This window comes from Cebus imitator, unplaced genomic scaffold (assembly GCF_001604975.1).
Source record: "Cebus imitator isolate Cc_AM_T3 unplaced genomic scaffold, Cebus_imitator-1.0 Scaffold391, whole genome shotgun sequence".
NCBI lineage: Eukaryota > Metazoa > Chordata > Mammalia > Primates > Cebidae > Cebus > Cebus imitator.
This window is the reverse complement of record NW_016107706.1, coordinates 253,755-277,093: the sequence shown is the minus strand read 5'-3', so window position 1 is coordinate 277,093 and position 23,339 is coordinate 253,755. Positions and strand designations below refer to the sequence as shown.

The window sequence follows — 23,339 nt, the reverse complement described above, 5'->3', positions numbered from 1 at the left end:
AGATCAAAATTACCCTCTCTTTGGTAACTGAGTGGAAGGATAGCAAACAAGTGATGTACATGCCATCACTTCCTGCTATGCCCATGGTATACACTACTACCTCATCATGACACCCAACTCCATTGATCCTGTGTGTTCTTTCATCACAGAATGCCTCACCCTCTAACAACCTGTCAGCTGGCATGGTGACAGACAAAGAGACCACGAAACGTTAATAGGTTTTTAAGATGCCTGTTGTAGGGCCAGGATGAGACTAGACCGGATGTAAGAAGATATTGCTAAAGATCAAACTAAGCATATTCAACATCTTTAAGAAAATGCAAATAAAAGCCACAGTGAGCTACCATTTTACACCCCCTGTTACCAGTGCTCACAGATGCTGCTTCAGAAACCTTCTTGACATATAGCCAAATATGTTCAAATGTTAAAGATACTTGGATCACTGAATTTCTTGCGAATCCAATGGAATGACTAGTATTTGCTTTTGTTGTTTTGCTCATTTAAAACTTCTAGCAACCCTGTGAGGTAGGAATTATAAGTGCCACTCAGAAAAATGGAGCCCCAAAAAGGTTGGGGAACTTTTTGGTAAGTGATGAGCCCAGCTAGGCACACTGACTTCTGACCTTAAACCCATCACTCTTTCCCACCTAGATGACCATTTGAAGTCCTGGTCCTTCTCAAGATATTTCAAAGCAGGTAGACTGTCTTGTGTGATTCTTGGTTGATCTTTAATTAACCAGTATAAGTCATCCTATACAATTCTGCCCAACGACTTCTTCCATGAGAGACTGCAGGGCAATAGGATCTAATAAGTAAGAGATGGTCTGAAGAATGGCACTCCATTCCTCCACTGAACCTGAGGTTCATAACACCTCATTTTCTTGGATAAACTCTAGAGGGCTTGGTACAGTTATTACTAAACACCAGTGAGCTTTAAAATGCTATTGGAATTTGCAGTCCTGTGTATCAGTAAACAAAACTCATAAAGCTCAAGTTATCTTATGGATAGAGTTCACAAAGCTTTATGATTCCCAAATAATTTCCTTTCTGGATGTTTTATCCCATTTAATTTAGTATCTCTGAAATATCAATATAAGCCAGTCAATTTGAGGCTGTTCTCATACTGTTGAGAGATGTCAGAACTGTCAGTGAACTTAGTATATCTTCTACCTTCAGTCTAAGGGACTGAATAACATCTTCCTTCCTTGAAAATATCCCATCTGTTCTGTCTCCCTATAAACATTTTGTTCACCCAAGTGTATGTACACGACATTTTACCCTATAGAAATATTAGCTGGTCTGACACAGTCTTCCCTTACAATTCTGGATTCAGCCTCCCTTTATTATACAATCAGTAATCAAGCAACAAATAAGTACTGGGCACTTCTGTGCAGAGCAGTGAGCCCTGCTCATGTGTTAGAGGATATGTGAGCCAGCTAAGGGTGCCCAAGAGCTAAAGCTGCAAAGATTCTGAATTGTCAGAACAGAGGTTTATGATATGTTAAGTAAAAAAAGAAGTTGTAAAACCATACATAGATTTCCAAATCCAGTAGCAGAGTAAGATGAGCTGGTATGATGCTTTCTTTTACTAAAATGAAATAAAAATACTAATAAAATGTAAGGTTGGGTATAAGAAAGGGAAAATATTTGGAAATTAAGTATCTGATAAGGGACTTGTATCTAGAACATATAAAGAACTTGGCCAGGCGCAGTGGCTCACACCTGTAATCCCAGCACTTTGGGAGGCCAAGGTGGGCAGATCCCCTGAGGTTGGGAGTTTGAGACCAGCCTGATCAACATGGAGAAACCATGTCTCTACCAAAAAATACAAAAATTAGCCAGGCATGGTAGTGCATGCCTGTAATCCCAGCTAATCTGGAGGCTAAGGCAGGAGAGTCACTTGAACCCAGAGGCGGAAGTTGCAATGAGCGGAGATCACACAGTTGCACACCAGCCTGGGCAACAAGAGTGAAATTCCGTCTGGAAAAACAAAAACAAAAACAGTAAATGACAAATAATCTAACTGAGAAATGGGCCAGCTGGGCCTGGTGGCTCATGCCTGTAATCCCAGTGCTTTCGGAAGCTGAGGTAGGAAGATCACTTGAAGCTAGTAATTTGAGACCAGCCTGGGCAGGAACAAAGCAAAACCCTGTCTATATAAAAAAATATTTTTAAAAATTAGCCAGGTGTGCTGGCACATGTCTGTAGTCCCGCTACTTGAGAGGCTGAGGTGGGAGAATCACTTGAGCCCAGGAGTCCAAGGCTGCAGTGAGCTATGATGCCACCACTGCATTCCAGCATGGATGACAGAGCAAGACCCTGTCTCTACAAAAAAAACAGAGAGTGAGAGAGAGGGAGGTAGGGAAGGAGGGAGGGAAATGGGCTAAAAATTTGAATAAACCTTTCTCCAAGGAGATGTACAAATGGCCGATAAGCACATAAAAAGATGTTCAGCCTCATTGATCATTAGGGAAATGTAAGTCAAAAGCATGAGATACCACCTCGCACCCCCTAAGAAGGATGTAATTTTTCAAAATGCAGACAATTACAAGTATTGGGGAGGATGTGGAGAAATCAGAACTCACATCATGCTGGTAGGAATATAAAATGGTACAGACATTTAGAAAACAGTCTGGCAGTTTCTCAAAAAGTTAAACAAAGTGTTACTATATGACCTAGCAATTCCACTCCTGTAACTGAAAATACATGTCCACACAAAAACTTGTATATGAATGTGTGTATCAGCATTCATCATAACCAAAAATTAGAAACCACCTAAATGTTCATAGCGGGTGAATGGATAAATATGGTATATCTGTAAATGGAATATTATTCAGCAGTAAAAGGGAATGAAATGCTGATGCATGCTACAACATGAATAAACCTTGACTGCATTATGCAAAGCGAAAGAAGCCAGACACAGAAGGCTATATAACACAGTATTTCATTTATATGAAATGTTCAGAATAGGCAAATTCATAGAAACAGAAAGTAGATTCGTGGTTAGCAGAGGCCAAGGACAGGGGAGAATGAGGAGTGACTGCTTCGCGAATACTGAATTTCTTTTTGATACGATGAAATGTTACAGAGTTAGACAGTAGCAGTGGTTGCATAACTTTGTGAATATACTAAAAACCATTGAATTGTATACTTAAGAGGAGTGAATTTACTATGTGGATTATATCTTAATTTTTTCAAAGTCTGGGGAGGGGAGTAAGAAAGGGAAATTCCTAGAGGGTATGTCTCAGTCCATTTGGCCACTGTAACAAAATATTGTAAACTGGGTGGCTAATAAACAAAAGAAATATATTTCTCACAGTTTGGGAGGCTGGTAGGTCCAAGATCAAGATGGTAGCAGATTTGGTAACTGTCCGCTTCCTGGTTTGTAGATGGTGTCTTCTCTCTGTCCTCACATGGTGGAAGGGCAAGGCAGCTCCCTGGAGTCCCATTTATAATGGTACTAGTCTCTTCATGAGGATTTTACTCTCCTGACCTAATCACCTCCCAATAGCCCCACCTCCTAAAGCCATCACAATGGAAGTTAGTTTTCAATATAAGAATTTGGGGGTTGACAAAATCATTCAGACCACAGCAGGGTAGAAGTGAAAGAAGCAATTTAAAACCAGAGTGGTCTGCCTAATCCGGTGGGAAACATGGGGCTCTAGGTTCTGATGGCTAGAGGCTGCAATGCTAATTTCTTCATAGGGCAGGAGATGTGGTCTGGAGCCTTTGCAAGACAAGCAGCTAAAAATTAGATGCCTGCTTAGAGTTTGGTCTTGAAGGACTGTACTCTGAGTGAAAGGGACCCTAGAAAATGTTTACCCATTGGCTTAGGGGATCTACAGAAAAAGTTTATCTTTACCTCGACCCCTGGGTGAGAGAAATGAAGTCTCCCATAAGAAATCAAAACCTCAAAACCCCCAGCCTCCACCATAACAGAGTATTGAAAACTAAAATTGTATAAATCATGTAGTAATGGATTTCCCAAGATGAGAAACAGATGTGAAGCTGTTCCAGAATTGAGGGCTTCTTGGTGATGACTCATGAAAAGATGCACTTACATAAAAAGCAGTCTTAACTGGAGATAATCTTAATCAAAATGACAAACCATGAAAACAAAGGATCTACCTGGAAGAAGAGTTAATAGATGCAACCAATAGGAGGATTAGTGCCACCTCTAAGAACTGAATATAAGAATCAGGAAGTGGGGTATAAAAGAAGTATATTCAAAATTATTTTTAAAAGAAAGTATAGGAACTAAGGAATGAATGGCATTAAGGAGAAAAGGACAGGCAGGTTTAAATGGAAAGAAATTATTACAGCTTTTGGAAATATAAAAATCAGTAAAATTTCCATTAAAATTAGGAAGAAATTATAAAAGAAGTATATTTAAAATAATTTTTAAAAGAGGGTATAGGAACCAAGGAATGAATGGCACATGAGTGGGATAGGCATATTTAAATGGAAACAAATCATTAGAACTTCTAGAAATATGAAACTCAGTAAAATTTCAGAAGGATTACATAGTAGAGAAAATGCAGATAAACAAAGAATTATTAAAATAGAATCTGGAACTGAGGTACTTTTCCAGAATGTGGAATACAGAGAAATACAAAGAGATGAAGAAAAAAAGATTAGGAGACATGGAAGAACAGAAAAGTTTTGATACCTAATTATAATTCCAAGAGGCGAAAATAGAGCAGGAGACAACATTCAAAGTAAAAATGGCTAGAGAATGCTTTAGAATTAATGAAAGTTTTAAAAAATGACTAAGAGACTCAAGCAAAATGAATGCAAAAAAATCCACACTTAGTCACTTCATAGTGAAACTGAAGAACACTAAAGACAAATTTAAAATTTTTTAAAACTAACCAGTGAGAAAAGTTAGAGTCTTCTACAGAGGAAGAATTATGCTGACAGACTTCCCATTGCAACATCTGATACCAGAAAAAAAAAAGAATAATACCTTTATTCAATACTTTCAGAAATTAGCTGTCAACTTGGAATTCTGAAGACTTCTAAACTATCTTTGAAATGTAAGTGTTAAATAGAGGCTGCTGGAGTTTCCCTTGTTGAAAGAATTACCAGAAGAACTGAAACAATACAGAAAATTAACCGAAGAAGGAAAATCAGATTCAAGAAGCAATAATGGGCAAAGAAATAGATAAATGTGTATAAATCTATACAAAATTTAAAATCACAAGAGTTCTGCAATTGATAATGGCTGAGTAAGCTTCTATTGACCCAACACTCCTGCAGACAAAAAATATACTTTCTGGAGGAAGTACATACTACCCTAGAACACCCATTTGCAATCAGATGCATGAGATGCTGGAGAGACATTGACACTTAGATGAAGGAAATGGCACTAGTTTCCTATCTTTAGGGCTTTCAGCCTCAGGGTAGGCCCTAGTCTTCTTCATGTGGATGGCTAAAACCTCAACCAAACAATATGAAACATAATTTTTGCAGTTACAAGCCAACATTAAATCAGTAGCCATGTGGAACACCAGAGGAAATTAAAATTTGTATTGTTGATGAGGGGACATCTGTTAACTTTATACATTAGTCCAAATTTGCATGTTAATATGTTAAAGCTAATCACTAAAAGAAATGAAACGTAAAATGCCGAATCATAATAAGAAAACAAACAAAGTGCGTGAAGAAAACCAATCAATCTGATAGAAAGTAGGAAGAAACAGAAAAGACATGGTAAATAGAATACCCAAATCTATTAGTAATTTCAATATAAATATATTTGTCTCACTCTCAGTGAATCTGCATTTTTGCATAAGATGAAATAATCATGGAGTACAGAAAGCAGTCAGATACACATTTGTCTCAGGTTAGCCAAGGGATGACTTTTAATTCTGTCCTTTGTCCCATGCCTGTGAACATAAGATGTTAATTTACACTGTCAGGGTAAAATTGAACAGAACTAAAGGGCCTTCTCTATGAGCAAATTGTAAGGGAGCAGTATGTAGCCTTTTATCTTGTAGCTGCCCATTTAGGAACAAACGGAGGCAGGTTTGTATGGCCTAATTCCCAGCTTGACTTTCCCTTTGGCTTAGTGGCTTTGCGGTCTGGGGACTTTATGTTCCTCTTACAACACATATTCCTTGTGAGCCACCAAATCTTTCAGGATACATATGCCCCTATAAACTAGTCCTAAAACTGAGTCCTGTTGAATCTCACCTGACAAGGTCAATTACCAGCTTATCGTCGCAGGTACAGGACAAAGACAAGACTAGAAATCATCCTCCTGCCTACCCTGAGATGGATGCACAACTGACCTTTCCCTATACTTGCTCTTTTCACATGTGCAATGTATATTTGTGAATGCTAATCAGAGCCTCCCAACCTCCTCAACCTTGGCTAAATGAACCTCTATCCATTGAGACCTGCCTCAGTTTTTGGTTAACATGTTGTTATCAGTTGGCAGAGAATAAATATTCTTTTCAAATACACATGGGACTTGACACAAATTGGCTATGAACCGATAATTAAAGTCTCAGTGAATACCAAAGAATTAATTTTTTGAGCCTCTCTGATCAAAATGTTCAAAATCAATAATAAAAGCCACATATTTGGAAAATTTTAAAACTGAGAATTATAAAATATGTAAGGCTAAATGACTATAAAAATTTTCTTATTTAAAACCTGCAAGGTACAATGAAAGTGATGTGTTGAGACAGTTTTATAGCCTTAAATTCATAGATTAGGAAAGAGTAAATGTTAAAAATGAGTTTACTTTTAAAATTTTTACTTTTTAAAGGTTAGAGAAAGAATAAACTCAAACCAATAGAAGAAAGAAATGATAAAGACTGGATTTTATTGCAATAGAGAGCAAATAAACAATGTAGACAACAATCAACCTAACGAAAAGCTAGTTATCCTTAAAACTAATGAAATGAGTAAGCCTCTGAACTAACTGATCAAGGGCCAAATAAACAATATTCTGAAAGAAAAGGGGAACATAATGGTAGATGTAGCAGAGATCTTATAATCATTAGAGAAATATGTGAACCACTTTATACCAACACACTTGAAAACCTAAACAAAAATAGACCATTTCTAAGGTTTCATAATTAAAACATTATAAATAATACCATTCTTTTTATTTAAAAATATGGGGACAGGGGAAGGAGAGAGAGGGAACAAGGGGGTGGGGGAGAGAAAGAAAGGTAATTCTCGTGATCTTCCTTCTTACTTATCTGTGTTCTGATTCATTTACTCCCATGCCTTGTGAGTCAGACAAGGGTGACCCCTAGATATGCAGCCATGTTTTACCAGTTAGGTCACAGCTTTGGAGAATTTTCTTCTGATCACCCATGAAGGGCCCTGTAACAAGAGAAGAGAGAGGACGTGTGGAAACCTGGATGGGCAAAGATGGCATAGCAACATGTCCAGTGACAGGGCCTCGGAAGAAATCCCAGAGGTGGTGGCTGAGGACTTTAACTGCAGTGTGCCCACATGAAATGGTTTTCTGTTTTGCCTGGAGTTGGGTTCCTCTTCCATCACATTCCACTACCCTTAAACCATTGGTAATAAATGTCTGTAACCCACCACACCTTAGAGTCTGTTGCTTGGATGAACTGAAAAGAAGGGATTTGTCCATGCTTGAGGAAAGCTGGAGTGGAGAAAGGCTACCTATTCACATAGACCATACCTCAAATAATCTAACCAGTAACAGGTTAACATTAATGTTGAAAATAATTTTCATCAGTGAATATGTATTTTATCATGCCTTAAAAAATCTTGTCTAACATTTAAAAAGTCAGAATAGTAGAAACAGATATCTTGCAAAGGAATTGGAAAAGGGCTGAGGAAAACAAGAGTAACATGAGGAAGGGAAAAGAATATTTCAAGAATGGAAGAATAATCAGGTAAGACAAGGCCTAGAAAGTCCCTTTGGATCTTGCAACATGAAGATCAGTGGGGGATCTCAAGCAGAGTTTTTGTTTTCTTTAAGCAAAAGAACAAAAGGCCCATTGGAGTGGACCCAGGAGTAAGTGGGAATAAAGAACATATACTGACCATCAGGAATTTTAACTAGAAGAGGTTAGGACTATTAGAGAGTGGTAACTGGATGAGGATATAGTGTTGAGGAAAGTTTAGATTTACTGTTTTCCTTAAAAAAAGAAAAATAGGGCCAGAACAAAAAGCCCATTGGAGTGGACCCAGGAGTGAGTGGGAATAAAGAACATACCATGACCATCAGGAATTTTAACTAGAAGAGGTTAGGACTATTAGAAAGTGGTAACTGGATGAGGATATAGTGTTGAGGAAAGTTTATATTTACTGTTTTCCTTAAAAAAAGAAAAGTAGGCTCATAGCTATAATCCTAGCATTTTGGGAGGCCAAGGCAGGCGGATTATGAGGTCAGGAGTTCAAGACCAGTCTGGCCAACATGGTGAAACCCCGTCTCTACTAAAATACAACAAAATTAGCTGAGCATGGTGGCACGTGCCAGTAATCCCAGCTACTCCGGAGGCTGAGGCAGGAGAATTGCTTGAACTGGCACCCGAGAGGTGGGGATTGCAGTGAGCCGAGATCGCGCCACTGCACTCCAGCCTAGGCTACAGAGTGAGACTCCGTCTCAAAAAAAAAAAAAAAAAAAAGAAAAGTAGAAACTGTATTAGTTTCCTGAGGCTGCTGTAAGAAATTACTACAAACAGGTGGCTTAAAACAACAAAAACATATTGTCTCCCTCTTCCGAGGTCAAAAGTCTATCATCAAGGTGTTGGCAGGGCCAGGCTCCCTCCCAAGGGTTAGGAGAGAATGTTCCCATGCCTATTTCCTAGATTTGGTGGCTGCTGGCAAACCTTGGCAATACTTGGATTGCAGCCACAGCACTCTAATCTCTGCCTTTGTCTTCACATTGCCTTCTCTGTGTGTCATTGGATTTAGAACTCACCCAGATAATGCAGGATAACTATATCTCAAGTTTCTTAACTTGTATGACCCCTTTTTCAAATAAGGTATTAGTTACAGATTCCAGTGATTTGGGGCATGGGCATATCATTTAAGACGGTCAACCTTCAACCTACTACAGGGGCTAATTGACTATGTATATAAACTGATGGTGTGGTCTCGGCCTTCCCAAGCAATACGTAAAGCCCAATGTCCATGAAAGAAAAACCTGACAGATATAACTACAGAAAAAATGAGCATTTCTAAATGAGAATAAACACCATAAACATAAAAAGACAAGTACAGAACAGGAGAAAATATTGGCCACATACATCATAAATATATCCAGTATGAACTACATAATCACAACTGGGTACAGAAAAATAGTAATAGTAGTAAAAATAAAAACAGTAGCAAAGATAAAAGGTAATAAAATAGTAATAAAGTAAAATAGTAGTAAGACAATAGTAGCAGTAAATAATAGTAAAATGTTATCAAGTATTATCATAGGAAAATAGTGTAGTAAAATAAAATATAGATGCTCCTTGATTTACAGTGGGATTGTGTCCTAGTAAACCCATCATAAGGTAAAGCTATCGTAAGCTGAAAATGCATTCAATACTCCAAATCTACAGAACGTCATAGCTTAGCCAAGCAGACTTAAATGTGCCCAGAACACTTACATGAGCCTGCAGCTAGGCAAAGTCATCTGACAACACAGTAAAACATACTACACGGCAGAGTGTCTCCCTCATGATCTCATGGCTGACTGGGAGCTGTGGTCTACTGTTGCTATGCTTAGCATCATAAGTATCACTTTCTGCTGCTTTTCAGTGAATCCATATAGTTTCTGCATCATCAGAAAGTTGAAAAATCCTAAGTTGAACCATTATAAGTGGGGGGCTGTTTGTGTTTTACATTATAATGATAGTGTGCAATGGGAGGAAAATAGTAAAAGTAGTAGTCTTGTAATGTAGTAAAATCATAAAAATTATAGTCTAGTATTATAGTAATTGCAAAATAGTAGTAAAAATAATCATTTTTCTACCGTTCTTTGGAGGCCCCCATTTTCGTGCAGGAAAAACAACTCAAACCTGCTGATTCAGAATAATTTGATTTGTTTTTCATTTTCCCCCCAGGCTACTCAATCTGTTCACAGTGTATTTTTCTTCTCACTGAGCAGAGAGGAATGTATGCACCTTCATGTTTTGCATTAATGTGGCTGGCTGTGTGCCCAGTGATCAGGAGATTTTTAGAAGAAGATAATTATTCTTTTATCCAACTCTGAATCACCAGTGCCTCGATCTGCCCATCACCCATAGACTCTTTATTGACTCATATTGATTTGAAAGCTTTTAAAATCCCTGGGTACTTCAGTTTCCAGGGATGTTAAATAAGGCCAGGACTGCATTTATCATATTCCCAGCAGGGCTTAGTGAGGATTAGTGTTTTATCATAAGTGATCTCCTCTTCCTTTAAAAAGGCATTAATTAAGTTAAAGGTTTTATTTTTCAAGGATGTGCTTATTAGTTTTTTAATAACTTGTATCTCACCATAGTCTCTGAAATATAAGTAATAAGATTTTCATGCTTTCTCGTAGAAAATCTGACATACACAAAACTAATCCACAATTAATGTTCTTCTCTGGACATAGTGTTGAGCAGTTGATCTTTCTGAGCTCTCTTGTTCTCCAGGAAGATCGTACATGGTAGTTTGGCCTAAGGAAGGGACAGGATGGGTGCTTTGCAGAGACTGCCCCTGACCTGATGTTCTGTTTCTTTCCTCTTCCCTTTTCCCCTACCCTGGTTTTTCAGTGAGCTAAAGCAGAAGCTGGATGAGGAAGGCAGCAAGTGCAGCATCCTCTCGAAGCACCAGCAGTTCGTGGAGCACTGCTGCATGCGCTGCTGCTCGCCCTTCACCTTCCTCGTCAACACCAAGCGCCAGTGTGGAGATTGCAAGTTCAATGTCTGCAAGAGCTGCTGCTCCTACCAGAAGCACGAAAAGGCCTGGCTCTGCTGCGTCTGCCAGCAAGCGAGGTGAGTGGCTGGTGCATTCCCAGGGTCTGTGGTGGTGATTCAGAGAGAATCACCTGCCACTCCTTCAGTTAGGTAGGACCAGCTGTGATTGGTAAATCAACACAGAGTATTGGCCAAAGTAAATAGCTTGCTAAGAGAGATGCATGGATAAGGAAACCTGTTGACCTTTATAGGGAGGATGAGAGGGGGCCACCAAGAAGCATCTGGATGTGAATAGAAAAGGGCTTTCTTGGGATTGAAGATGCAGCTCCTACATGTGTTATTCATCTTTTTGGAATGTCTCAACTGGTCTCATCCTTTCATTCATTCATTCCACAAGCATGTGTTGGATTCTTAGGAATTATGCTGGGTGCAGGAAACATGATGGTGAATTAGACCAATTACGAGTGACTTGGTGGCGTAGCAGATGGTGAGCTATGTAAGTGCTGGCCTCTTATATGTGGAGATACATGCTCTGACTAATTTGTCTATTGGCTGTAAGGGCACTGAGCAAGGAGAGACTAGCCCTGGGGCTTGGAGAAAGCTTCATGGAGGACAAGAAATAAAAGCAAGATTGTAAAAGATAAAAAAGAGTCAATTCTGTGAAAGGGGGAATGAAGACAACCTTGTGAAGGAAATAACAAACATGGCATTTCACATTCTCCCTCAGTGACCAGCAGAGCACTTCTTTGATCTGTTGAGTATTTGGAAACTGATGAGTTTGATAAACCGGTGTTTGGTATTTGTCTGTGCTGATCCTAGCATCTGTGGTGTGCATTTTGATTCGTATTTGCTGCATGCTTCCAAAATGCCTGTTACAGTAAGCAAAGCAGCGAGGAGCCAGTCCTGGGAGCACACACTCAGAAGCCCGTGCCTCCCATGCCCTTTCCTTGTTTCCTCCTTTCTCCTCCCCTTGCCCTGTTTACTCACTTGTATCCTTTAATGCATCAAGACCTAGAATTTCCCATAGAGCTAGTTAATGGGGACAGCTGCCAAGTTTCCTTGGGACCACCAAGGAATCAGTCTCTGGGCTACCAAAAAAATAAAAATAAAAATAAAAGATTCCAGAGACAGGAACTGAAACAAAAAGTGGTTTGTTGAACACCCAGTATCCAAGTCTGGGGGCTGCGCAGGTCCTTTGCCTGACTTTGTCAGAGCAAGAAGCCCATCTGGGTCTCACACAGCAGCTTGAAAGGAGGAGAAAAGCCCTGCAACAGTGAAGGGAAGGAGGAGACTGGGATTGTAGATGAGCATACATCTGAGAGTGATCAACAGAGTGGTTCATCCATGCCTTCTGTTTCTCAGTCAAGGTGGGGGAAGGTGAAGCACTGAGAGCAAGACAGCTGGATGCTGGAAGAAAGAGGAGTAGATCTCAATAGGCATTACAGGAGTTGGAGATGCAGACATTCGATCCATGTTCCTATGTGAATGTCTAATGATGAATCTGTTTTCTTTCAATCTTCCCACAGATTGGGAGTTTTTGTGGGGCTCGGGACAGGTCAGAGGCTAACGGAGTTTAGGATATTGGACAGTGAAGAATGTAAAGACAGAATCTGGATAGTAAGTAAAAACAGAAAGGGGCTATGGCCGGATGGGGAAAAAACAAAAGGGTCAGTCAACTAGAAGTATCTGGTGAAGTCAAAGAACTGTCACAGTGGGAGCACTTAACAAAGAAAATTGGAAAAAATGAAAATTCTATATAGAGAAAAAGAATAATTTGTGACTTCTAAAGTAGACCAGTTGAGTGGTGACCATGAGAAGATGAGACAAAGTCTAGAAGAATAAGTTAAGGGACCAAAATACCAGTGCCCATATGACTGGAAAAAAAACCAGGATGGTGGCCACAGTATGGAGGTGAAGAATGAGCCAGGTGACAAGTTTTTCTTAAATGAGAAGAAGGAACTGGAAGGACAGGATGTGAGAGACATAAGAAGTTGGAAAGGGCGAGATGACTGCATGTTATGATTCTGTACCTACCAAGTTGGGCAAGTCCTATGTAGCATTTGACTCAAACATCGGCCATGGCTGCATGTGCTACACTGACGTTTGTTACCGACTGGTGGTAAACACCACCAGGAGAGGGACACTGTCTTCTTCAACTCCATTTGTAGCACCAGAGCCTGGAACATAGAAAGCACATGTATCTTTGTGAGCCAAATAGAACAGGACAATGTTCAATAGCAGCCAGATGCATAGTACAAAATGAGGCTTTAGGAATTTTAGAGGAAAGACCTCAGAGAGTGTTAGTTGTCCTCAAGGGGTTTCGTGGAAGAGGAGGACATCCGATGGAACTCAGTTGGAGAGGAGGAATCATGAGACACTATAAGACAAGGTGTGGCATGAGCAAACAAAACAGAGTCCCCCAAGGTGTGTGGAAGGCCTGAAGCTGACCACTATTGCAGTGGGATGATGGCAAATGATTGGATCAGTTGGTATGAAGAATTGGGGTTTGATCTTTAAGGAGTAGTGAAATCATTGGAATGTCAAACCCTAGCAGTTATTAAACTATACTATTCTTTACTGTGCTTCAACATATTTACTCTACAAATAAAAGGAAATATCAGTACCTACACAATTTTATTTCTTTCAATGTGTCCCTATTCCTCTTCTCTCTGGGTAAGAAAAGTCTCCAAATTTACTAAACAGTAGCAATAAAAGGCAGTCACAGCCTCTCAACCCCACATTCACCATGACTTGTATGCAGGGGTCTATTATCAGTTACAATTAAATGACACATTGCATTTATCAAATACCATTAGTGCTGAGTGGTTCCTGCACCACCTCAGAATCATATCACTTATAAATGGAAGAACCTTGCCTCTCAAAAGCAAGATCTTCTGATTCCAGCCGTTTGCTATTTCTCTTATACAATATTGTCTCAAGAAATTGTCAAGATATTGAAAAATAAGTTGTAAAAAAGGCAGCAATGGCTGCCAAGACTATATTTTAAATTTCCATTTCATATTTCTAGCAACTTAATGAGGAGGCAGGAGGCTTAGGTAATCCCATTTCACTTAATCTTGCATCATGTCTGTGTCAAAATTGCATGACAGCTCCTGAGTGTCAGAAGTTGAGCATTAGAAAATAAACAACCATTAGTAGAAGGATACCTGCAAAGACATGCAACAGCCAGTGTACCCTTGTTCCATTTTTTAAAATAAGTGAAGGGTTACTGAGGAGTTTTCCACATTCAGTGTGTCTAGCTCAAACAGAAAACACCCACACTTCTTTAATCAAAGCTGGCAGAACGGGGATGCTGAGAAAAAAATTGGAAATGTTGCTGCTTTAATCTTGTATTATGTCTTGAGATTATTATTGGCTGAAACCCAAAGGGTTGGAGAAGTTTAAATCATTCCCTATTTTTCTATATTGCTCCAGTCAATCACAGGAACCTGTCTAGGAAAGAAATCTATGAAATACGTGACACGTTTTTGCTTCCTGAAATGTCTCTAAGGCCCAGTTTGACAGAGAAGTATGTCTTTCAAAGTACCAACAGATGTATGGCTGATGAGCTGACGTCTTTTATGTTGTACACATTCATGTTTTTTGAAGGATGCCTTAGAAGAGTTAATTTTATTTATATAGCAACAAGCTGTGTAGCCCTTCAACATTACACAAGAGCCAGAGCCGAATTCATTATGTAACACATTTAAGGATTACGTGATGAACATTGTGGCAACATGGACACTCAGTGACGCTTGTCTACTTTGTCCAGTAGCTCCTCTGCCCTTCATTCAATCTGAAACTCCCTTCTCAGCTAGAACTGATTTACTTTAGACATTAGTCTTTGGAACATTCTTCTAGAATTTTCATCTCCAAGCAAGTGGGTTTTTAAAACGTTGTATGTAAGATTCTATGAAGAGCACATTTTGTGTTTGTATATGAAATCTCAATAGTTGATAGATGTGTGAATTTGCACAGATGACCACTTTTGTGAGGCCACTTTCAGACCCATATTCACTCCCTGCTACCCATGAGGTACTATTCATTTCTGTATGTAAATAAAACCATTTTGCTACATTGGTTTAGTTTCTAGCTATTTATCCAGTGGCTACCATATGCATATGTATTTTGAGATGCTATGGGCTATGAATAATTATACTAATAAAAATTCTTGTCCACAGAAAATTAAGGAGCTAGGAATTAAAGGTAGACATTCATCCTACAATATGAATAGCCTCAGAAATAACTGTATCAAATACCTGGGGCTGTCTGTTGTGCAGCTCTAAATAAGAGAGTCAGATTAAAAACATGGCATTCATCAGGAGAGGACCCAGACGATGCCAAGTCTCTAAGCAAAAGGTGGTAACCTGTAACTTTAACTTTCTTCTTTACATCTCAATGAAAAACAGTCTATATGTCCTACTGTTCTATTAGATTTACTTCAGTAAAATCATTTTGAGAATTTTAAAGTTGTAATTACAATCATATGGTTAGTTCTTTATTAGTCATTTTGCTTCATATATTTTGCATTAAAATGTATTTCTGTTATCAGTGTTAGTCTAAAATGTTTAGCTTTGGGAGATTAAAAAGTTAAATAAATGTATTATAGAATAAATGATGAACTTATTTTGGAAGCTCTATAGAAAGTGAAATATAGAATGAATGATGAACTTGTTTTGGAAGTTCTATAGAAAGTGAAATATTACTGAATCATCCCCTTTGTCATTTTTTTTTGTTATATACAGATTTATCTTCTTGACAGTTTATTGTATGGATTCATCCAAACATTATGAATAAATACACATAGTGCTTGTATTTTAACGTCTTCTTCAGGAAGCAAAATCTTTCAGAGTGAGCCCAGACCATACATATCAGTCATAATCATTTTGGGTCTAATTGGTTTGGGAATAACGTTCCTACTTTCCCTGGAAACAAATTGGCTTTCTAGCTCTTTGCTTCATTATAAAAGTTGTTCACTCTAATTTTTGTCATTTTGTACTGTCGTAGGCATATCTCATTTTATTATACTTTACTTTGCTTCACAGATATTACATTTTTTACAAATTGAGGGTTTGTGGCAACCCTGCATTGAGCAAGAATGTTGAGGCCACTTTTTCCAATAGCATATGCTCACTTTGTGTCTCTATATCACATTTCGGTAATTCTCACAATACCTCTGACTTTTCCATTATGTATCAAACTTTCTCATTATTATTGTTATAGTCATCTGTGATCAGTGATCTTTGATTTTACTATTATAATTGTTTGGGGGCACCACAAACCACATCCATATAAGGCAGGACAAGCTTAATCTATCAGTATTGTGTGTGTTCTGACTGCTCCAGTGACTGGTGGTTCTCACCTCTTCCCAGGCCTCCTTATTCCCTGAGATGCAACAATATTAAATTTGGTCAATTAATGGTCGTATAATGGCTTTTACGTGTTCAAAAAATAGGAGGAGTTGCACACCTCTCACTTTAAATCAAAGTTGGAAATGATTAAGCTTAGTGAGGAAGGCATGTTGAGAGCCAAGACAGGCCAAAAGCTAAGTTTCTTGAGCCAGACATTTAGCCAAGTTGTAAATGCAAAGGAAAAGTTATTGAAGAAAGTTAAAAGTGCTACTCGAGTGAAAATATGAATGATAAAATGGAACAGCCTTAATGGTGATGGGGAGAAAATTTGAGTGATCTGGATAGAAGATCAAACCTGCCACAACATTCCCTTAAGCCAAAGCCAAATTCAGAGCAAGGCCCTAACTCTTCCATTCCATGAAGACTGAGAGAGGTGAGGAAGCTGCAGTGGAAAAGTTTGAAGCTAGTAGAGGTTGGTTCATGAGGTTTAAGGAAAGAAGCCATCTCTATAACATAAAAGTACAAGGTGAAGCACTAAGTGCTGATGGAAGAGATTCAGGTTATCCACAAGATCTAGCTAAGATCATTGATGAAAGTGGCTACACTAAACAATAGATTTCATCAGTGTTGACAAAACAGCTTTTTATTGGAAGACGATGCCATCTACTACTTCTATAACTAAAAAGAAGTCAATGCCTGGCTTCAAAGAACGGGCTGTCTTAGGGGCTGATATAGCTGGTGACTTCCAGTTGAAGCTAATGCTCATTTTAGTACTCCAAAAATCCTAGTTCCCTTAAAATGTATGCTAAATTTACTCTGCGTGTGCTCTATAAATAAAACAAAGCCTGAATGATAGCGCATATGTTTACACATGGTTTACTGAATATTTTAAGCCCACTGTTGAGACCTACTGCTCAGAAAAAAAAAAAAAAGATTCCTTTCAAAATATTATTGCTCATTGACAATGCATCTGATTGCCCAGGAGCTCTGATGAAGATATACAAGGAGATGAATATTGTTTTCATGCCTGCTAATACAACATCCATTCTGCAGCCCAGGATCAAGTAGTAATTTTGACCTTTAAGTCTTGTTATTTCAGAAATACATTTCATAAGGCTATAATAGCCACAGATAGTGATTCCTCTGATGGATCTTGACAAAGTAAATCGAAAACAAACCTTTTGGAAAGGATTTGCCATTCTAGATGTCACTAAGAGCATTTGTGATTTGTGAGAAGAGGCAAAATATTAACAGGAATTTAGAAAAAGTTAATTCCAACCCACATTGATGATTTTGAGAGATTCAGGACTTCAATGGAGGAAGTAAATGCAGATGTGATAGAAATCACAAGAGAACTAGAATTAGAAGTGGAGCTTGACAATGTACTGAATTGCTGCAATCTCATGAGAAAATTTGAACAGGTTAAGAGTTGCCTCTTATGAATGAGCAAAGAAAATGGTTCTTTGAAATGGCTTTTTCTACTTTTGGTGAGGATGCTATGAACATTGTTGAATGACAAAAAGGATTTAGAATAGTTCATAAACTTAGTTGATAAAGCAGTATCAGGGTTTGAGAGGATTGACTTCAACTTTGAAAAAGTTTTACTGTAAGTAAAATGCTATCAAACAGCATCACATGCTGCAGAGAAATCTCTCATGAAAGGAAGAATCGATCAATGCAGCAGACTTCGTAATTGTCTTAATTTAAGAAATTGCCAAAGCCACCCCAATCCTCAGCATCCACACCCTTATCAGTTAGCATCCATTGACATGAAGACCCTCAACCAACAAAAAGATTAGAACTTGCTGAAGGCTCAGATTATTTTTAGTGTTTCTTTAGCGATAGTTTAATTAGCTATGTACATTTTTTGGGCACAATGCTGTTGCACAGTTAAAAGAATAAACATAACTTTTTTGTGCACAACATTTCATAGGCTATGGCATAGTCTGTCTAACTTTTATATGCACTGGGAAACAAGAAATTTGTGCGGCTCACTTTTTTGTGGTACTTGCTTTATTATGGTGGTCTGGGATTGAACCCATAATATGTCCAAGGTGAGCCTATATTACTTTTAACATAGAACAATTTGGAAAATTGTTTTCAGGGAATGGGAAAAAAATTATTCTTGGAACTGAAATCAAAACACAGCTCATTATGTTTGTGGCATTTGCTTTGGTTTTTCTAAGAAAACTTAAGGCTTCATTTCCTTTCCCTTGGAATTGAGTATTCTTTACTTCTATCTGGTCACTTATTACTTAGTATTCACACCGCCCACACACTTCATAGATTAGCATCCTGTCCTTTTGGAATAAACTCCACAGTATGATTTATTTATTTATTTATTTATTTATTTATTTATTTATATTGCTGTATCTTAGTTGTATGTATTCTGAGGGCATTTGTGACATTTTGATACCTGTATACCATGTGTCGTGATCAAATCAGGGTAACTGGGATATCCATTACCTCAAACATTTATCTTTTCTTTGTGTTGAGAATGTTACAATTCTTCTCTTCTAGCTATTTGGAGATATACAATAAATTACTGTTAATTATAATTTCCCTACTATACTATCGAATACTATAACTTTTTCCTTCCATTTAACTGTATTTTTGTACCACTTTAGCCAACTTGTCTTCATCCCTTTCTCCTCACTTCCCTTCCCAGCTTCTGGTAACCACTATTCTACTCTCTACCTCCATGAGGTCCACTCTTTCAGCACCTACATGTGAATGAAAACATGTAATATTTGTCTTTCTGTGCCTGACTTATTTCATTTAACGTAATGACTTCCAGTTTTATCCATGTTGCTCCCAGTGACAGGGCTTTATTCCACAGTATGCTTTAGAGATACTCCAATGTATTTGTAATATCCTTGGTAAAATATATTTAACAATCATCACTGTGGGCTAAGAATATGCACAAGTTAAGAAATATATGGGAAAATATTGAACCTCATTAGAAATCAAGGGAATAGAGGTTTGTGCTTCGAGTAGTTTTTAAAATTAAATTAGTAGTTTTTAAAAAGATCACTCTACTCAGTGTTGACAAGAGTAGACTAAAAGTGACACTCTTTTCCATTGCTGGGGAAGTATAAATGGCCACAACCTTTTACCATCATGTATCAAGAGCCTTTAGCATATCCAAGCACTCTTTTCCCAATAATTTTATGTTTCAAACCTATAACTGATGATGTAAGAGAATATTTTTTAAATGTTTTACAAAAATGAGTTATACTGAATTATTTGTAATATAAAAAATATTCATAATATAAATGCTCAACAACAAAATGGTAGAAGTAAGTTAGGACACATTCAACTTGACACAATATGATAAAGCCTTTAAAGTAATGTACATATTTTGTTAACATGGGTAAACTCTTAAAGCCTTTAAAATAATGTACATATTTTGTTAACATGGGTAAAATGTTAGATTGAAAACTGCAATGCAAAAGGTACGTATAATCACTGTGTAATAAGGAAAACATAGAAAAAAGATAGAAAAGGAAATACACAATCGATGATGTTAAGAGTAATCATTCTTTAGGAGCTAGACTTGTGGATTATTTTTTTCTTACCTTTGTTTTCCATTTAGCTTCCAAGTTTTCCACATTTTACATGCATGCTTTTATAACCAGGAATAAATAAAACGTAAAGAAATGTAGGACTTGCTCCCTCCTCTCCTCCTCATTCCAAAATCCTCTCCTTCATCGCCCCAGTCTTGCCCTTCCCCTCTGCTTTAAGCCACAGGGCTGGTAACACCTAGCTTCTCAGGGATAATGGAGCCATTGAAGGGGACATGTATTTTGAAGTCCTAATTAATGGGCAATTTAGGTTAAGATACCACCATGTCTAAATCAGATTTCTGTAGAGACTGTAACCACAATGCTCAATCTGAATCATTGTCAAAGTGACCCTATGTGACTGTGAGATGGATGGGAATCTTTAAAATTTAAATTGCCCTCAGTGAAAGCCAAACATATATTTTCCATTCACTAGTTCTTTAATATCAATAGATTAAAGAATAAATGTATCAAGAGGACATGCTATGGGTATGGGATTGAATTTGCCTTTACAGATGAGTTGTTTCATTTAATCCTTATGAGAACTCTGGGAACGGCAAGTGATAAACCACATGTAGGGAAATCTGAAACTTGGAATGATTACATGGTTGTCCCAAGGTTACCTTGTTAGTCCCAAGTTTAGCAGTACCCTTACAATATCCCCAGGGAAACAGTCTGAACCTCTGGGTCCCCTGCCTTCAAGTGTTCAACAGGCCTCCTTACTCAACTAGGCCCTGCACCCTATTTTAAGTCTTTAGAGCAATGGCCAGCCTGTGCTCCCTCACCTCAAAAAGAATGGTGGTAATTTCTGCTTCCTCTTTAAGGCACTTGTGTCTACAAGGCACTTAACCTCACGCTTGCATTTCCTGTGCAGCTGTAGTAGTGAGAGCAGACCTGAACAGGGGAGTAATCATCAGGGAACACAGCTCCAACACAATATAGTGGCCTCGCAGCCCATGGGTATAGCATTGGCGCTCCTCCCAACTGTTTCGACACTCTGGCTGCCTTACAGTCCATCTCACCTGAGGCCTTTCAGCCCTAACATTTATCCTATCTGGACCACAGAGAATAAGTTGGTGGTATCCATTGAATGATTGAATCCTTGGAAGTCTGTGTTCTTAGTGACAGTACATACCGTGACATTGCACACTAGGGCATGAATTAAATCTTTAAGTTATTTTGGAAACCCATTGGCCTTCTAATTCATCTTTTAATAGGATTTAAAAGAACAAAAATGAAGTTTTGCCTTGGTATACAAAGTTTGACAGGCTTGTTATTAAATCTGTAATGTCCACAATATCTGAGCATTTAAGATACATTTATAGCCTGATCACCATAGGTTTTATTAACATGAGTTTGTTTGTATAAGGGACTATGATGGTTAATTTTATGTGTCAACTTGGCTGGGTCATATCACTTAGGTATTGAGTCAAACACCAGTCTGGATATTACTGTGAAAGTACTTTTTAAATAAATGAATTTAAATCAATAGACTTTGAGTAAAGCAGATTGTCCTTCATAATGTGGGTGAGCCTCATCCAATCCACTAAAGGTCTTAAGAGAAAAAAGACTGACTTTCTCAGAAAAGAGGGAATTCCTCCAGCAGTCTGCCTTCAAACTCAAGCTGCAACATCCACTCTTCCCTGGGTCTCCAGCCTGCCATCCACCCTACAAAGTGTGGACTTCCTGGTGGCCACAATCTCATAAGCCAATTCCTTAAAATAAATGTCTCTCTCTGACACTTTAGCTAGATGTTAGCTAGGATAAATGGGGAGTGGATGCCTTGGCAACCGTCAGTGTCTGCCATAAGGCATATTTTGAAATTACCAGGGATTTTAGCAAGTGACAAAACGTCACACTGGCTAAGAGCATAGTTCTTGTTAACTGACTACAGATTTGTGGACCAAGGAACACCACTGAGAGGGCCACATTTTTTGGCCTTGGAGCAATTAGGGTACTTAAGAAATCATGGGTTCTTAAGCTCCATTTTAACAGTCACCAGTATAGCAGATGTCATCATTGACTTTGCTCATTTACATGGTAGGGAAAAAATGCCAAATTTTTAACTGCTTTCAACTCTGATATTTAAATTTTGTACCCAGTCCTGAGGCCTTTAGGCATTTCCTAAGCACCACCTTTTTAGTATATAATCAATCGAGTACATAACCACCAGCCACATTAGTGCATGATAGATCTTAGTGGCATTATGATGAAAACATAATAAGCTGCAGTATTAGATACGCCACAATGTGCTTGAAGGTTTTAGGGAAAAAATAAAATAGGAAAGTTTATCTTTTGTTCAAGTGCCAATATAAAAAGGCTATCAAATAGAAAACAAACTGCCATCATAGCAAATTGTCCTCATTTAGCCCCTAATTGATAATAATTAAGAGAGAAAATCAATAGAAAATGTTCTTTAAAATTGAGGCAACAGTTGAACAGCTTGTCACCAGTTGAGGGGGAAAAATGCCAAAAACATAAAAAGCACCTGTGACTCAGATGTTTGATGACTTCTGGAGGAAGAATATACCCATCTCTCTGGCTTGCTTCTCATTACTCAGCCATACCATACCAAGGACATGAGGAGGCCTTACAACAGATAATCCCCATTATAATAATGCTTCACCTGTCCATAGCACTTTACTGTTTCAAATGTTTTGGTTGAGGAGTTACATCCAGGCCAAACAAACCTTGTTACAATGCCTTTTACCATGGAACATAGCTCCTGTACTCTGGCCAGTCTTGGACCAGGGTCTAGACAGCAAGTATAAGCTGACAGCCCCAGAATAGATTCCAATTTTAACATGAGCTTTTAGTTAATAACAAAATTCATTGATAATAACAAAATTCTCTTCATAAGAGAATTCATTGAGAATGACTAAATCCATGCCATGAACTAAACCATATATGATTATTAGCATTCACATGCATGGGTATTTCCTTTACTTTATAAAATATTTAGCACAGTATTATTGCTTATGATCATGAAGCCATTTTCTCAATGTGTAGTACTTCTTTTTTTAGCACAGAAGACATAATTTAATTTCTATAATTAACTCTCATGTTTCTCCCAGCATTGACCTAAGGCAGTTAAAGACACCACCACTTGGGAATTTATGAATGAGGAGATTTAGGTATGTTCTGAAAGACTTCATAGGATCATACAGTGAATGTTTGAGGATAGTAAGACTCAAGTCATCATTTAATAAACTAAAACATGTTACTTTAAGTTTTAAAGTCACTAGAAACTAAGAAAATAATGTTTGTCTTGGAGCTAGTATTCTGCAGTACAAATGAAAACCATTTGTACTGTATTTCAATAGGTATTTCAATTTTTTCTGCTCAGATGAAAGTTTTAATCATCAAGCTAAGTTAATATTATATAGCTAACATTTTTTAACTTGACAACATGAATGTTGTCTTTAATGTGCAATTTTTTAAAGTTTGCTATGTAATATTATAGTTATAACAAGAGGCCTCGGAGGCAACACAACATATCTACAACCATTCGATCTTTGACAAACCTGACAAAAACAAGCAATGGGGAAAGGATT

The 23,339-nt window shown here is 37.9% G+C and overlaps 1 protein-coding gene across 3 annotated transcripts in view; it reads left to right on the top strand.

Moving 5' to 3' along the window:
- The first annotated feature begins 10,731 nt into the window (after positions 1 to 10,731).
- The window catches only part of LOC108289080 (myosin VIIA and Rab interacting protein), a 209,767-nt gene continuing 197,159 nt past the window's right edge, over positions 10,732 to 23,339 (top strand). For all 3 annotated transcript variants that reach the window (XM_017508338.2, XM_017508339.2, XM_017508336.2), the window contains exon 1: positions 10,732 to 10,949. In XM_017508338.2, the coding sequence (XP_017363827.1) occupies positions 10,810 to 10,949 (140 nt within the window). In that variant the 5' untranslated portion in view covers positions 10,732 to 10,809. The remainder of the gene's footprint in view (positions 10,950 to 23,339) is intronic.